The sequence below is a fragment of the Protopterus annectens genome, chromosome 14.part0 (genome assembly GCF_019279795.1).
Source record: "Protopterus annectens isolate FY-2018-M chromosome 14.part0, PAN1.0, whole genome shotgun sequence".
Classification (NCBI taxonomy): domain Eukaryota; kingdom Metazoa; phylum Chordata; order Ceratodontiformes; family Protopteridae; genus Protopterus; species Protopterus annectens.
The window spans coordinates 383,020,729-383,036,860 of NC_056748.1; the positions used below are offsets into that span (position 1 = coordinate 383,020,729).

Here is a 16,132-nt window from a genome sequence, read left to right on the forward strand (position 1 = left end):
AGAGCAAACATCGCATCTGTAGTGCTCTTTTCTGGCATGAAACCATACTGCTGATCACTAATCATCACCTCCCTTCTTAACCTAGCTTCTACTACTCTCTCCCATAACTTCAAGCTGTGACTGATCAATTTTATCCCCCTGTAGTTACTGCAGCTCTGCACATCACCCTTATTCTTAAAGATCGGTACCAAAACACTTTTTCTCCACTCCTCAGGCATCCTCTGACTTTCCAAAATTTCATTAAACAATCTAGTTAAAAATTCCACTGCCATTTCTCCTAAGCACCTCCATGCTTCCATTGGGATGTCATCTGGGCCAACAGCCTTTCCATTCTTCATCCTCTTCATAGCTGTCGTTACTTCCTTCTTGCTAATCTGTTTCACTTCCTGATTCACTATCCCCACATCATCCAACCTTCTCTCTCTCTTATTCTCTTCATTCATCAGCCTCTCAAAATACTCTTTCCATCTACTCAACACACTCTCCTCTCGTGTGAGTACCTTTCCCTCACTATCCTTTATCACCCTTACTTGCTGCATATCTTTCCCAGCTCTGTCCCTCTGTCTAGCCAATCGGTACAGGTCCTTTTCTCCCTCTTTAGTGTCCAATCTCTCATACAACTCTCCATACACCTTATCCTTAGCTTTCACCACCTCTCTCTTTGCCATGCGCCTCATCTCCTTATACTCATGTCTACTTTCTTCATCTCTTTGACAATCCCACTTCTTCTTCGCCAGCCTCTTCCTCTGTATATCTCCTGTACTTCCTCATTCCACCAGCAGGTCTCCTTGTCCTCCTTCCTCTGTCCAGATGTCACACCAAGCACCTTTCTAGCAGTCTCCCTTACTAGTTCTGCTGTAGTTATCCAGCTATTCGGTAACTCTCCACTGCCTCCCAGTGACTATCTTAACTCTTCCCTAAACTCCACTTCACAATCACCCTTTTTTAACTTCCACCATTTAATTCTTGGCACTGCTTTCACACTTCTCCTCCTCTTCTTGATCACCAACGTCATCCTACAGACCGCCATTCTATGCTGCTTAACTACACTTTCCCCTGCCACCACTTTACAGTCTCCAATCTCCTTCAGACTGGCCCTCCTACATAGGATATAATCCACCTGTGTGCATCTTCCTCCACTCTTGTACGTCACCCTATGCTCCTCCCTCTTCTTAAAACAGAAGACGTCTCATTGTGAAAGTATGTCTGTTGTATAAAAATCTGAGCTTTCCACACGGACATTCTCCCTTCTCAGAAATGATGTTCATCGTGATTCACTGTTGCAGTCAATTACACTTGGGTTATCAGGCTGGCAGGCTACCCACAGTTGGCCTGAATTCCAAAGTCTAGGTCCGGTGTCGGTTGCTGTCGCCTCTTCCCTGACGTCAGTGTGCCAGGGGTATAAAAGATGCAGCCGACGCCATTTTCTCCAGTCTTTCTTGCCGCGCGGTGCCCGAAGCAAAAGCAGTTTGCAAGTGCCGGTCGGCCGACTCCTGAGATTTTCGAAAACGAATTTCAGATCCGAAGTCTTCATTAAAGCTAAGTACCCCGTTGGGGAAACTTTTTTTTTGCTCCAGACCGATGTTAGAAAAAGTTAACAATTGTATTTCTTGTGGGAAGCAAATACCTCATAAGGATTTTCACTCTTACTGTATTCCTTGCCTAGGCCCTGATCACAACGTTGCTAGCTGTCGGTTTTGTGCTAGATTTAACCAACGCACTATTAAGCGTCTGTTCGATTTTGCCTTTCATTATTTTGGCCAAAGATTCAATTATATAATGCCATTGGAACAGCCGACGACCGGAGTTTATAAAAAGCGCAAGGAAAAAGAAAAGGACAGGCATCCGAGGTCCAAAACCGACGAGGCTGCCGCTAAGCCAGTCGCTGGTTCTCAGTGAGGCGCTTTCGCAGCCCCTGGCGCTCGCTACCTCAGAGCCACAGGCCGCTGACCACTCCCACGTGGAGCCAGCTAGGCCTTTGGATACTCAAGGTATTGGACTCTCGGAAACTATGCTCTCAGATGGGTCTGGAGCCGCTGAGCAGGCATCGGCCTCTGAGGGTGTTTTCAGACCTACACAGTTATATGTAAAGCCTAAAGCAGTACTAAAGACAAAGAAACAAGTACAGAATTCTCCTGGACAGACTACCATGCCTAAACAACAGATGCTCAAAATGGCCAAATACCTAATTACCTTGATCAGGGGTTCCCATCCCCCCCTGACAAGAGGCCTAGGCAAGACATAGAATATGAATCATCTGATCAGGTTTCCATTTCATCTGACTCCTCTTCTGAACAGGAATACTCTCTTCCTCCTTACGAGGATTCTGATGCTGAAGAATCTATACCTTCAGCCTCACTGCCTGAGGATTATTCTTTTGGGGAAACCCTGCATACCATGAGGGAGCACTTCCACTGGGAGAGCCAAGACTACTCAGAATCTAAGAAAAGCCTTAGAGATTTTCTTTTACTTCCTCAGCACAGGCCTTTAGCTATTCCTCCTGTGTTAGACATTGTAGATGATGTATTTTCAGAGTCCGGACTTTCTCCTGACTCTGTACCTCCTGCCCCTGTTAAACCAGACAGATACTACAGGCTTCCAGATTCACATAAATTTCTTCATAAAAACCTTGCTGCTGACCCAGAAACTATTTATCAGGGTCCCAAACGGGTCAAGGCTTCTACTGCAAAAATCCCTATCCCCTCTGATAGAGATTCAAGGGCACTGGACAGATGGGGAAAAAAGGTTTATACTTCTGCTACTTTGGCTGTGAGGGCTTTAAATTGTCAATTTCATATGCTTAAATATCAGCAGTACGTAATGTCACTGTTAAAACAGAAAATGTTGTCAAATTCTGATTGTGCAGAAAATAAGGAAATGCAGGATTTATTGCATGCAACTGAACAAGTGGGAAAGCATACATTGCAATGTGGTTTTGATTCTCTGGAGGCCTCTTGCAGGGCTGCAGTTACGGTTTCTGTCATTAGGAGGCATGCTTGGTTAAAGGAACAGAATCTGCCTGATCATGTTAAAGCAAAATTATTAGATGCACCATTACAGCATGATACAGTATTTGGTGTTAAAACAGAGGAGGTGTTGAAGAAAATGGAGGACGAAGCTAAATCTATGCAAACAGTAAAGGATTTCCTACAGGTACAGCCACCCAGATTTAGCAGGAACTGGCCTACAAAGAATTGGTCCTTTCCAGTGTCAAACAGGCCACAAAGAGGCAGATACAGACACCCCAGAGGCAGATCACAGCCCCAGGGCTCATACAAGCCTAAACAGTGGGGTGCTTCTACCTCCAAAGGCAGAGAAGACAAATCACAGCCATATAGGAAACAGTCCCGATGACTTTCCTCTGCCAGCACCAAGCACTTATCTTTTAGCAGTCAACTTAGGGGGAAAACTAGCACTTTTTTCTCAAAATTGGCACATGATCACCCAGGACAAATGGGTCTTGAATATAGTGTCCCAGGGCTACAGGTTCCACTTTCACACCCTGCCAAGGGTAAAAGGTATGACAGACCTGCCACACAATCAATGGGCAGAGGCACAAAAACAAATTTCATCCCTCATGGAAATGATGGCCATTTAGCAAGTACCACAGCAAGAGCAGGGACAAAGATTTTACTCAAGACTTTTCTTGGTACCCAGAAAAGACAAAGTCTGGAGACCAATACTGGACCTGTCTACTCTAAACACATTTCTGGACGTTCCAAAATTCAAAATGTTGACTCTGCAACAGCTTTTGCCCATGCTGGGCAAGAAGGCTTGGCTTGTGACTTTAGACCTAAAAGAGGCATGCCTGCATATTCCAGTCAGACAATCTTGCAGAAGATACCTCAGATTCACAGCTGGCTCAATGCACTACCAATTCTCTGCACTGCCCTTTGGCTTATCTACTGCGCCCAGGGTCTTCACAAAATGCCTGGCACCAGTAATTGCTTTTTGCAGACAAAGAGGAATTCAAATATATCCTTTCTTGGACGATTGCCTTATTCAAGCAGAGAACAAGGACAGTCTATTAAAGCATCTGGCATTTGTAAAAAGATTACTAATTTACCTAGGGTACACAGTAAACGAAAAGAAATCAAATCTAGTACCTTCTCAAGAGATAATATTCCTGGGTGCAAGCTTAAATACAACTGCCCAGATGGCTTATCTCATGCCAGACAAACAAAGGCAACTGACTTCTTACTTCGAAATTTTGGAAACAAAGACCCAGTTATCTGCAAGAAAAATTCTGCAGGCTTTGGGCTTCATGGCATCCTGCATTCTGCTAATTCCATATGCCAGACTGCATATGAGGAAATACACTGGTATCTAAAAAGTGTTTGGACTCAACATTGTCACAGCCTGAAAGCATTAATTACCCTCATTTCTTGCCTGCAACAGGAGTTTCGATGGTGGGCACAGGCCTTTCACCACAACAAGGGACAGCCATTCACCCTACCCGCAGCCAGGCAGCCAATAACAACAGATGTTTCAGATTATGCCTGGGGGCCCACATGGCAGGAAAATGTATTCAGGGCACATGGCCCACAAGCCAAAGGCATCTTCATATCAATCAAAAAGAGATGCTAGCTGTTCAGAATGCCCTGACAGTTTTCAAGGATCTACTCCATCCAGGACAACTACTGATAAGGACAGACAACACTACAGTCATGTGGTACATAAACAAACACGGAGGCACTCATTCCTACCCCCTCTGTAGACAAGCCATGATTATGTGGGACACAGCATTGACTTATTAAGTACACCTGCAAGCACAATTCCTGCCAGGAAAGAAAAATATTCTGGCAGACTAACTAAGCAGACACCTCACGGATCCCCACGAGTGGAAACTGGATCCACAAGTCTTCAGCATGATAATAAAGAAATGGGGATGCCCAGACATAGATCTATTTGCCTCCCCTCACAACTGCCAACTACAGTGATTCTGCACAAGGACTTATCACAAACAAGCATGGAAAGTGGATGTTCTATCATTCAGCTGGAAAACCCTAACAGTGTATGCCTTTCCTCCTCTGCCTCTCCTCCCCAAGGTACTCCTAAAGGTCAGACAAGAGAAGCCAAAAATGATTCTGATTGCGCCAGACTGGCCCCGCCAGCACTGGTACCCAATCCTAAAGAGCTTGTCTCAAGGCCCAGCGTGGACATTGCGTCTGTAATTTCTCATTTACTGACCCAACGAAACAATCGGATCATGCACAGCCAACTCGGAACTCTCAATCTGGCAGCATGGCGGATAATGTAGCCATTCAGAACACACCTCTCTCTAAAGCAGTGATGGATGTTATTTTGGAGGTCAGGAGGCCCAGTACCAGAAAATCTTATGCAGAAAAATGGAAAAGATTCTGTGCTTGGAACCAGGCACAAGGAATTGACACGCTTGTACCAAATATTCCTCAGATATTACAATACCTAACTGAGATGCTGGACAAAGGCCTATCCTTTTCATCAATTAAAATCCATGCCTCTGCCATTTCAGCTCATTACAATACAGAACCACCAATTTTTTCACATCCGTTACTAAGGCAGTACCTCAGAGGGGCCAAAAACATAAGACCCCCAAGGAGAGCACCAATACCTGCATGGGACCTCAGTTATGTCTTGGAAAAACTCACACTGCCGCCTTTTGAGCCAGCCAATACAGCTGAAATAAAGTTCTTATCTTGGAAAACGGCTCTGCTCCTAGCAATAACCTCTGCAAGATGAGTCTCAGATTTACAGGCACTCATGGCTGTGGAACCTTTTATCATTTTCCATCCATACAGGGTTTCTCCGAGGACTAACCCGACATTTATGCCTAAGGTAATGTCCAGTGTGGCCCTTAACCAAACCATTCATTTGCCTACCTTTTATCCAAACCCACAGAATAAGGGTGAGAGGCTCCTGCATTCTTTGGACATACACAGACAGCTACGCTTGTACTTGGACAGAACTAAGACCTTCAGAAAGACTGAGCAACTCTTAGTAGCATATGCTACAGGATCACAAAGAAAGGCTATCTCAAAGCAGACTATTTCAAAATGGATAGACCACTGCATTTGTTTCTGCTATTCACAAAATGGCAAATCAGTGCCTAAGGGCATTAGGCCTCATTCAACCAGAGCAGCGGCCACTTCAGCAGCCTTCCTCAGAGGAGTACCAACCAAAGACATTTTAGAGGCTGCAACTTGGAGTTCAGTACGCACTTTTACCAAGCACTACCACTTACCTCTCTACTCTAAATCCAGAGCAGGCTTTGCCACTGCAGTGCTGCAGGGCCTTATAGCCTCTCCTAATCCTATTTAGACACAGCCACCCAACCTCAGCTTTGGGATTCAACCTAAGTGTAATGACTGCAACAGTGAAACACGATGAACATAGTACAGCTGTGCACCTACCATAAATGTAGATGTTCGAGTGTATTCACTGTTGCAGTCCAGGTTACCCACCCACCATCCCCCTTTTCTTTGCTGGGACTTACCTGTACTTCTCTGTCCTATACAACGTATGTGGTGTATTTGCTTGTAGATGAAGGAAATGTTTATTTTTGTGCATGCATACTTATTGGCATAATTTTCAGCCTACCAATTTGGGGGGCACCTGACATCTGGGGCAAGAAAAACTGAAGAAAATGGCGTCGGCTGCATCTTTTATACCCCTGGTGCACTGATGTCAGGGAAGAGGCGACAGCAACCGACACCAGATCTAGACTTTGGAATTCAGAACGACTGCGAGTAGCCTGCCAGCAGGATAACCCAAGTGTAATGACTGCAACAGTGAATACACTCGAACATCTACATTTATGGTAGGTACACAACTGTACTTTTTGAAGTCACTAACAAGTTTCCTCAATTGTGGTCTGACATGAACCTGGTTTCTTGTACTGAGCATCAAAAAATATTGACATTTAGCATAGCTTACTTCCTGTATACCGTCATTGATACAATTTCCTACCATATTCCCCCATGGCGGGCCTTTGACTTCGTGTAGCAATCACATATGTTCTGTTTTTAACGTATTTATGGTTTACAACTATTTCTTCGATTACCGTGTAATTTTATGTATTACATTTTAGTGGATGTTCTTCGTCTTTCACTGTTGCAGTCATTACATTTGGGTAATCTGCTGGCAGGTTGCCCTCAGTCTGCCTAAATAACAAAGTCTTGGGTCCTGCGTCGGTTGCTGTCTCTTCTTCCATGACGTCAGGTCGTCAGGTGTAGAAAACATGCAGCCGACTCCATTTTAATCAGTCTTTCTTGCCGCGCGATGCCCGAAGCAGAAGCATTTCGCAAGTGCCGGTCGGCTGACTTCTGAAATTTTCATTTTCGAGTTTCAGAACCGAAGTCTTCAACCTAAAGCTAAGTACCCCGTTGGGGAAACTTTTTCTTGCTCCTTACCGATGTCACTAAAAGTTAATAATTGTATTACTTGTAGGAAGCAAATACTTCATAAGGATTTTCATTTGTACTGTATTCCTTGCCTAGGCCCTGACCACAATGTGCCTAGCTGTCGGTTTTGTGCTAAATTTAACGAATGCATTATTAAGCGTCAGTATATTTTTGCTTCTGAATATTTTGGCTCAAGATTTAACTATCCAGAAATGTCGTCGGTTAGCAATCTGACTACCAGAATTCACAAAAAATGCAAAGAAAAAGATAAAGACAGACCGTTGAGGTCCAAAACAGACTAAGCTTCTCCTAAGCCAGTCGCCAGTACTCAGTGAGGTGCTTTCGCAGCCCCTGATGCCCGCTACTTTTGATTCGCAGGCCTCTATTAAGACCCATTTGGAGTCCGGTATGCCACGAGACACTTCAAGTGAACCCGCGATGTCTCTCCCTTAGAAGGGTCTGGAGCCGCTGAGCAGGCACCGGCTTCTGAGGGTGTTTTCAGGCCTAAAGATTTGTATATTAAACTGACGCCATCATCAAAAACAAGGCCAGAACCAACTTCTATGTCTAAAAAACTGACGCATGGGCCACGTGTTCAGGCCCCTATGCCTAAAAAACAAATGATCAAAATGGCTGAGGATTTAATTACCTTGATCAGGGGTTCCCAACCCCCTCCTGCTAAGAGGCCTAGGCAAGGCACTGATTATGAATCTTCAGATCAGGTTTCCATTTGTTCTGATTCCTCTTCTGTTAAGGAATTTTCTATTCCACCTTATGAGGACTCTGATGCAGAAGAATCCATCCCTTCTGCTTCTCCTCCTGAAGATTTTTCTTTTGGAGAAACTTTGCATACCTTAAGGGAACATTTTCATTGGGAGAGTCAGGATTTTTCAGAATCCAAAAAGAGGCTTAGGGATTTCCCTCTTCTTCCTCAGCATAGGCCTTTGGCTATACCTCCGGTTTTAGACATTGTTGATGATGTTTTCTCAGAATCCAGCATGGCTCTTGATTCCCTGCCTCTGGCTCCTAGTAAGCCAGACAGATATTACAGTGTTCCTTACTCCCACAATTTTCTTTTTAAAAACCCTACTGCTGATCCTCAAACAGTTTATCAGGGTCCCAAGTGATGTTAAGGCTTCTACTGCTAAAAATCCTACCCCTTCTGACAGACACTCCAGGGCACTGGATAGATGGGGTAAGAAGGTTTACACGTCTGCAACCCTGGCAATCGGGGCTTTAAACTGTCAATTTCATATGCTTAAATATCAACAGCATGTCATGGGCTTACTGAAACAGAAAATGTTGTTGATTTCTGACTGTGTGGAAAATAGAGTTACAGGACTTATTGCATTCAGCTGAACAAGTTGGAAAGCATACTTTGCAATGTGGTTTTGATTCCTTGGAGGTCTCCTGCAGGGCCACCGTAACTGGATCTGTGATAAGAAGGCATGCTTGGCTCAAGGAGCAAAATCTGCCTGATTATGTTAAAGCAAAATTGTTGACTGCTCCTTTACAACAGGACAGTCTATTTGGTAATAAGGCAGAAGAAGTTTTGAAAAAGATGGAAAACAAAGCTAAATCTATGCAAACTGTAGAAGATTTCCTACAAGTGCAGCCACCCAGGTTCAGTAGGCACTGGCCTACTAAGAATTGGTCCTTTCCAGTACCCAACAGAGCTGCTCAGGTCAGACCCAGACACTCCAAAGGCTCCAGGTTTCAATCACAAGGAACTTGCAGAACAAAACAATGGGGTGCCTCCACCTCCAAATCTGGAAGTAGCAAGCCCCCCCCCCCGGATCTTAAATATAGTATCCCAGGGATACAGATTTAATTTCCACACATTGCCAATTCCAAATGGATGGCCAGATCTGCCTCCAAATCAGTGGGCAGAGGCCCAGAAACAAGTTATGTCCCTCATGGATATGGGGGCTATTCAACCAGTACCAGAAAAGGAAAAAAGGACAAGGCTTTTATTCAAGACTTTTCCTGGTACCCAGAAAAGACAAATCATGGTGTCCAATTCTGGACTTATCCATTCTAAATACTTTCCTGGACATTCCAAAATTCAAGATGCTGACTCTACAATAGTTACTGCCAATGCTGGGCAAAGATGCCTGGTTGGTAACTCTAGATTTAAAAGAGGCTTTCCTGCATATCCCAGTCAGGGAATCTTGCAGAAGATACCTCCGCTTCAAAGCAGGCTATTTGCATTACCAGTTCTCTGCACTGCCCTTTGGCTTATCTACTGCGCCCAGGGTCTTCACAAAGTGCCTGGCACCAGTAATTGCATTCTGCAGACAAAGAAACATTCAAATTTATCATTATCTGGACGATTGTCTAATTCAGGCAAAAACAAGGACACTCTTCTACAACATCTGGCGTTTGTAAAAAGGCTTCTAACATGCCTACGGTACACCATAAACGAAAATAAATCATAACAGGTACCCTCTCAAATAATTACATTCCTGGGTGCAAGCTTGAATACAACTGCCCAGATGGCTTACATCACGCCAGACAAACAAATTCAATTCTTGACATACTTCAAACAAGTGGCCACAAAAACCCAGCTTATCTGCAAGGCAAATTCTGCAGGCCTTGGGGTTTATGGCTTTCTGCATTCTACTAATTCCATATGCAAGACTGCATATGAGGAAACTTCAATGGTACCTAAAAAGCTTATGGAGTCAACATTGCCACAGCCTGGAAACAATGATTCCTATCATCCCTTGCTTGCAACAGGAGTTCCTATGGTGGGCAGAGGCCTGTCACCAAAACAAGGGACTGTCATTCATTCCACCCCCTGCCACCCAAACCCTGACTACAGACGCATCAGATTATGTTTGGGGGGGCCCATCTGGCAGGGAGAAGCATTCCGGGCGAATGGAGCCCAAATCAAGTGAACCTGCATATCAACCAGAAAGAAATGCTAGCTGTAAAGAATGCTCTGACAGCCTTCAAGGACTTTCTTCATCCAGGACAACTACTGATAAAGATGGACAACACCTCAGTTATGTGGTACATAAACAAGCAAGGGGGTACACACTCCTACCCCCTTTGCAGACTAGCCATGGCTTTGTGGAACACAGCCTTGGTGTACCAAATACATCTACAAGCTCAATTCCTGCCAGGAAAGCAAAATACTCCGGCAGACAAACTAAGCAGAAATCTTATGGACCCACACGAATGGAAACTGGATCCACAAATCTTCAGCATGTTGACACAAAGATGGGGGAGCCCAGACATAGATCTTTTTGCCTCTCTCTAAAACTATCAGTTGGACAAATTCTGCACAAGAATTCATCACAAAAAAGCTTGGAAAGTGGATGCTGTATCATTCAGCTGGGAAAAACAGTATATGCCTTTCCCCCTCTGCCTCTGCTCTCCAAGGTTTTACTAAAAGTCAGACGAAAAAAACAAAAATGATTCAGATTTCTCCAGACTGGCTGCGCCAACACTGGTACCCACTCCTATGCCATATGTCACACCTTCCTCCGTGGTACCTGCCTCAGACACCTTATCTACTGTCTCAGCAGAACTATCAAATTATGCACACTCTGCTCCAATCTCTGACTCTTGCAGCATGGCTAATCAACTATTTTCACCAGTCACATCCCTCAGTAAACCTGTGATGGATGTCATTTTGGAGGCTAGAAGGCCTAGTACTAGAAAATCTTATGCTGATAAATGGAAAAGATTATGTGCCTGGAACCAAGCACAATGAATAAGCACAACAATGCCCAATATTCCTCAGATTCTGCAATACTTAACTGAGATGCTTCACAAGGGCCTGTCTTTTTCTTCCATAAAAATACATGCCTCTGCCATTTCAGCTCATTACAACACAGAACCTCCCCTCTTTTCTTATCCTCTGCTAAAGCAGTACCTCAGAGGGGCCAAAAATTTAAGACCTACCAGGAGAGCACCAACTCTTGCATGGGACCTCAATTTTGTTTTGGAAAAACCCACTCTACCTCCTTTTGAGCCAGCTGCTACTGCAGACACAAAATGTCTCTCTTGGAAGACAGCTTTTCTTTTAGCAGTTACTTCAGCTAGAAGGATTTCAGAACTACAGGCTCTCATGGCAGTGGAGCCTTTCATTATCTTTTATCCGGGTAGGGTGGCCCTCAGGACCAATCCATCCTTTATGCCTAAGGTGGTATCCAGTGTGGCTGTTAATCAGACCATCCATCTGCCAACTTTTTTCCCAAATCCACAGAACAAGGGGGGGGCAGATTCTGCATTCCTTTGATGTACACAGACAACTAAGATTCTACTTAAACAGGACAAGATCTCCTGGAAAATCTGAGCAATTACTGGTGACATTTGCTGCAGGGGCAGAGGGAAAGGCTATTTCAAAGCAGACTATTTCAAAATGGATAAGCCATTGTATTCATTTCTGCTGCATGCATCATGGTAAACCTGTCCCCAAGGGGATCAGATTCCATTCCACCAGGGCTGCATCTACTTCCGCAGCTTTTCTCTGATGGGTTCCTACCAGAGACATTCTAGAAGCTGCTACTTGGAGTTGACTTCATACGTTCACCAAACATTACCATTTACCTCTCTTTTCTAAATCCAGGGCAGGCTTTCCCACTGCTGTCCTGCAGAGCCTTATAGCTGCTCCTAATGCTGTATAATTCCATCCTCCCAACCATAGCTTTGGGATTCTACCCAAATGTAATGACTGCGACAGTGAAACATGAAGAACATAGTACAGTTGTGTACACTTACCATAAATGTAGATGTTCAAGTGTATTCACTGTTGCAGTCCTGGTTACCCACCCACCAGCCCCTTATTTCTCTCTTATTATACCTCTTCTTTCTTTTACTATGCTCAAAAGCCATTTTGGTGTATTTGCTTTTAGTTGGAGGTATATTTTTTGTGTTCTAAATTACATGTATATGTGTGTGTGTATGTGTGTATATATATATATATATATATATATATATATATATATATATATATATTTTTTTTTTTTTTGGCTCCCCACTTGGGGACATCTGGGGCAAGAAAAACTGATTAAAATTGCGTTGGCTGCATGTTTTATACCCCTGATGACCTGACGTCAAGGAAGAAAAGACAGCAACCGACGCAGGACCCAAGACTCTGTTATTCAGGCCGACTAAGGGCAACCTGCCAGCAGATTACCCAAATGTAATGACTGCAACAGTGAATACACTCGGACATCTACATTTATGGTAAGTGTACATAACTGTACTTTCTGAAGTGGAGTCCTTGTAGGGGAATGTAGGTGTAATTGTTGATAGGAATGCTGATATTCTGCCTCATGTTTTTATTTGTTTCCCTTGTTGGGATGTTTTTGGCTTTGGCCATATGTTGTATATGGAAATGTTGAATAAAACTACTAAATCACTTGCAAACATTAATAATGAAAATGATAAAGTGAAAGTGAATCCTTACTTTTCCTGTAGTCATACCTGTCAGCCTCTTAGAACAAGAAGTCTGGACAAAGACATATGTCATGGTGGGACCCAAAATAGAGGCAATTTTTAAATATTGCTCTTACAAACTTAGAAAGTTGATGGAATAACAGGTTTTGTAGTAGCATGAGTTTTTCTGAAGGATATGAAGTCTGAAACTCTGATATGTACCATTACTTTCCGACTTCAGTCCTCAATGATTTGCCAATGTTTTGCCAGAAAATTGCATTTGTATGAGAAACAAACCAAAAATATGAGGGAAAAATGTGGACATTCTGCCAACGTCTGGACAGCTGAGGTGTATGCCTCTAGTTGGGTAAATGTTTACATAGGAGTTGCTTAAGGTACAGCCTCTGCTACCTGACTGTAGTCCAGGTTCTTTTAGAGATAGCAGTTTATGTTTTATAAGGTGACCTCTTTTGCTTTAGTCACTACATACTTACCTTTAGCATACTTTCTGCTTTTCTGTATTGATGATTTATCTCTGCATTTGTACAGCTTATTTGACAGTCATGGTCTTCATTTGGTTGTCTGTGAGACTGAAGAAAAAAGCCTTAATGAAAAGCAAGTGTTTGCTATCTTAGGTGTGCTAGCTTGGTTCATTGTTTAAATAAGCAAACAATGTTTTTTTTTAAATGACTAATCTTGAACAAGCACCAGGTTTTGTAATGTGCTGTTATGTAGAAGGCCCAGAGTACTGAAGTGATGGATTTAATTTATATTTTCTGTCTTCCCTCCCTCCATTTTATAGGTGTGAAGCATAAGTCATCTTTAACAGTGGATGACTGTTTTGAGCTTGGCAAGACTGCTTATAGTGATGCAGATTACTATCACACTGAGCTGTGGATGAGTCAAGCCCTGAAGCAGCTGGATGCTGGAGAACCTGCAGCCATTGACAAAGTCACAGTACTTGACTATCTGAGCTACGCACTGTACCAACAAGGAGATATGGACAAAGCACTTGAGCTTACCAAGAGGCTACTGAAAATAGGTGCGTTATGGTGCAACAAACATGGGGGTAGCTTGCAGCTTATGGCGCTGAGGGCATGCTTTCTTTCAGAATTTTGGCTCCTACTGCTAGCATTGGAAGCCAGTGGGGAACTGTGCCAGTCATTAGCATATTTGGAGTATGCTGTTGAGTCATAATGTCTGAGTCTGTGTATTTGGATTGTTTTGGTGAGGGAGGGAGAAAAGGTGCTTCCTGTTGTGGAGATATAAGATTGAAGATACTGGAGAGGCTTTGGTAAAGAAATATAAACCACCATGAAGGGATGTTTTGAACCTGAGGTATCAGAAAGGGAAGGGTGTTTTAGCCACCACAAGAGGGCAACGCTGATATAACAATAAGTAAGTGTCTTGTGGAAACTCAAAGTCACCTAGAGAGGATAGCTGCACTGTTGTGGGGATTGGAGGCATGTTGCAGGTATTCTGTTTTGCCAGATCCATCTTGCTGTTGCTTAGAAACATCTTCTGTGAGAAGCAGTTGTGAAGTGTTTGTCAGGTTTGACTTGTGATGTGGAATAGAGTGCAGATGTTCCTTATTCCTGTTTGCCTGCTTGCACAGGGTGTATGCTATTTTCATGCCTACATTAATGCATGGGACATTCCACTTTCATTCATGCTGACATTGATACATAGGACATTCTCCTGTTTGCAGGCCTGCATGGATACAATAGGCATTCTCTATGTTGCACATCTGCTGACATAATCTGCACATTGAATGTACTGGCATATATCTTAATTTAGTTTGCAGTAGTCACTTATGATATACTGTTAGCAGGTCTTTCCTTTTAGGTGTTTTGATGGATGTTAGAGCAGCAGCAAAGAAGAAAGTTAATTGCATAATATATTACATGTACAGTCTTTCAAGCACAGAGAGTAGTAAAAGAATTTAAGCGTGCAGTGGCATAGTAAAGTGTATTATGTGCAGGAAGGATGCTTGTTCATACATTGAAACAAAACTGCAAAAATAGAAATGATCACAAAACCAGACAAACATGTCTGTAGTAACACCAGTTATTTCCTCCAGACGTTAAATGTTGTGTATGTCTGTTTGTAAATGCAGAATCAGCTACCTGTGGAACAACAGTAGTGAGTTAAGATGAAGAAAACATTAAAGCCAACGGATCAGTAGTTATTTATTTTTAAGCTGCATCTCATGGTGGGACTTCTGAGAAAGCCCTGGATAAGGAAGTGGCTGTATGAAAGATTATACTAGTAGCAATATGGCAAACAACATTGTTTAGAAGTAATAATGTTAGATTTGTTATCTGAGTTTGTTGATTACTACATGTTGGGTGCAGCTTGTCTATTTGACTTCTGACCCACAGTTAATTCAGCAAGGACTTGCCTGTGTGAGCTCTTAGTTTGCTGACAGTAGTTTTAAACTAAATTCAAGAACTGTAATGTAGCTGTGTTTAAACAAAGTTTTCCCATCTCCTGTCCTATAAAGGACACAACCCTCCAAAATGGTACTACTTTGAGGGACTTGGTGAGCTGTCAACACAGGTAGTCATAATTTGACCATCATGTTTCCGTATTAGTTCAGAAATCCTTCTGTCTGGCCAACTCATTTCCAAAGGCATCTCCTCTAGTGCTAAAGAAGTGTTAGTTCACCTCTATCCTGCATAAGGCCCATAATCCTTTTATGCATATTGTACAATTTGAAACGTTAGACTTGTAACTAAAAAGACCATTGATCTCCTGTCCCTTGTCCAGAAAGACAGTCAGCCCTCTCTTTGTACTCTGTCTCTTGCCAACTCCTTTGCAATGACCTTTGCATGAAAGATCCTGCCCCGTTCAACCCTCAGCAATCCAGAGAGTCAGCACCTTCTGAAACACCTGTAGCAAGTATTTCAGCCTACAACATCAAAAAATAAGACTCACTGGTGGGATAGTTAACAAACCCACCAGATTTTGTGGAATAGGCTCTCCCTGCTTGTCAAGTACGCTAGATGTTTTCAGAGTCAATATCAGTAACGATAGGTAGTCATAAATTCTCCCTGGGGTTATCCTAAAAAGCCTTTATAGACGAATGGGATGAGTATTATTAAATTTTAGTAATTTGTGTGACTTATTTGGCAAGGCACTTAATGGTCTGTAATGACTTGTTTGCCTAGTATTAAACTCTGAATCTAAGTGTTGCAGTGTTAAAGGTATTCTTAATTTAAAAAGTGGGTTCCATAGTTTAGAGGCATACAAAATAAGAATCCACATCAGAATTAGAATTTAACTGCAGGAAGTGGCAAAGAAGTTATTGAGGTGCACTCAACTTGTAGATCTAATGATGGAGAGTTGAGAGGGCAAGT

At 43.0% G+C, this 16,132-nt stretch overlaps 1 protein-coding gene across 4 annotated transcripts in view; it reads left to right on the plus strand.

The window, feature by feature from the left end:
* Positions 1 to 16,132, plus strand: part of P4HA1 (prolyl 4-hydroxylase subunit alpha 1) — a 635,357-nt gene that overhangs the window by 187,228 nt on the left and 431,997 nt on the right. For all 4 annotated transcript variants that reach the window (XM_044056110.1, XM_044056113.1, XM_044056111.1 and 1 more), the window contains exon 6: positions 13,576 to 13,815. In XM_044056110.1, coding sequence (XP_043912045.1) covers positions 13,576 to 13,815 — 240 coding nt within the window. The remainder of the gene's footprint in view (positions 1 to 13,575; positions 13,816 to 16,132) is intronic.